Consider the following 1,260-nt stretch of genomic DNA (forward strand, 5'->3'; position numbering starts at 1 on the left):
TACGAAAACGATTGATGGTCAAGTTCCGGTGTGAAGAAGGTCTTGATTACGGTGGTGTAGCAAGAGAGTGGTTGTATTTATTGTCCCATGAGATGCTTAATCCCCAATATGGATTATTTCAATACTCCAGAGAAGACAATTATACTTTACAAATAAATCCGGACAGTTCAATTAATCCAGTATGTTTTATTTACAATTTAGTGGAACTATAATATTATAATTTTTAATTTTTAGGAACACCTATCTTATTTCCATTTTGTTGGTCGTATAATTGGAATCGCTATTTTTCATGGACACTATATTGATGGAGGATTTACAACCCCTTTTTATAAAATGTTGCTAAACAAACCAATTACTCTGGAAGATATAGAAGGAGTAGATCCTGAATTACATCGTAGTCTCACATATATATTGTAATTACTAATTGGCCAAGTAACTTTATAAATACTCTATTTTATGTTTTTTTTTTTTTTTGTAGGGAAAATAAACTTGAAAAAGATATAATTGATACTACTTTTGCGGTCGAACAAAGTAGCTTTGGTGTATTAAAATTGCATGAGCTCAAAACTGGTGGACAAAATATTCAGCTCACGGAAGATAATAAAAAAGAATATGTCAAGTATGTTAATAGATTGTTACCTTTGTATATTATGTTAATATTTAATAGTATAATACAAACTACAATTTAAATGTATTTAGATTATATGTGACGTACAGATTTATGAGAGGAATTGAACAACAGTTTTTGGCATTGCAAAAAGGCTTAACTGAAGTAGTTCCTGGAACATTGCTAAAGCCTTTTGACGAACGTGAGATTGAATTAATTATCAGTGGTATTGGCACCATTGATATTGAAGATTGGAAGCATAATACGAGGCTCAAAGTGATTATTTTTTTATACTTAAAAATCTAACAGTTAAAAATATTCTCAAATTAATATTATTTCATATTTTATATTCAGCATTGTGCATCAGATATGCCTGTGGTGAAATGGTTTTGGGAAATAATTGAACAAAACTATAGTCAAGAAATGCGTCTCAGCTGTTACAATTTGTTACTGGAAGTTCTAGAGTTCCTCTTCAAGGTTTTAAAGCACTTCAAGGTAAATAATGATTTATTTAATAGGAATAATTAATGTGCATCTATTGACACATAATATATTTTAATTAAGGGTCAACTGGAGCAGCTGGGCCTCGTTTGTTTACCATACACTTGACTGATGTACCTACTGATAATCTCCCCCAAAGCGCATACCTGCTT

General features: G+C 30.9%; 1 protein-coding gene across 1 annotated transcript; it reads left to right on the plus strand.

The window, feature by feature from the left end:
• Positions 1-6: 6 nt before the first annotated feature.
• LOC100574784 (E3 ubiquitin-protein ligase SMURF2) lies at positions 7-1,241 on the plus strand. The gene is made up of 6 exons (XM_008182859.1): positions 7-179; positions 235-413; positions 479-619; positions 700-883; positions 962-1,102; positions 1,172-1,241. The coding sequence occupies exons 1-6, from the start codon at positions 15-17 to the stop codon at positions 1,214-1,216; spliced, it is 855 nt and encodes a 284-aa protein (XP_008181081.1). The 5' UTR covers positions 7-14; the 3' UTR covers positions 1,217-1,241.
• Positions 1,242-1,260: the final 19 nt, after the last annotated feature.

This window comes from Acyrthosiphon pisum, chromosome X (assembly GCF_005508785.2).
Source record: "Acyrthosiphon pisum isolate AL4f chromosome X, pea_aphid_22Mar2018_4r6ur, whole genome shotgun sequence".
Lineage (NCBI taxonomy): Eukaryota > Metazoa > Arthropoda > Insecta > Hemiptera > Aphididae > Acyrthosiphon > Acyrthosiphon pisum.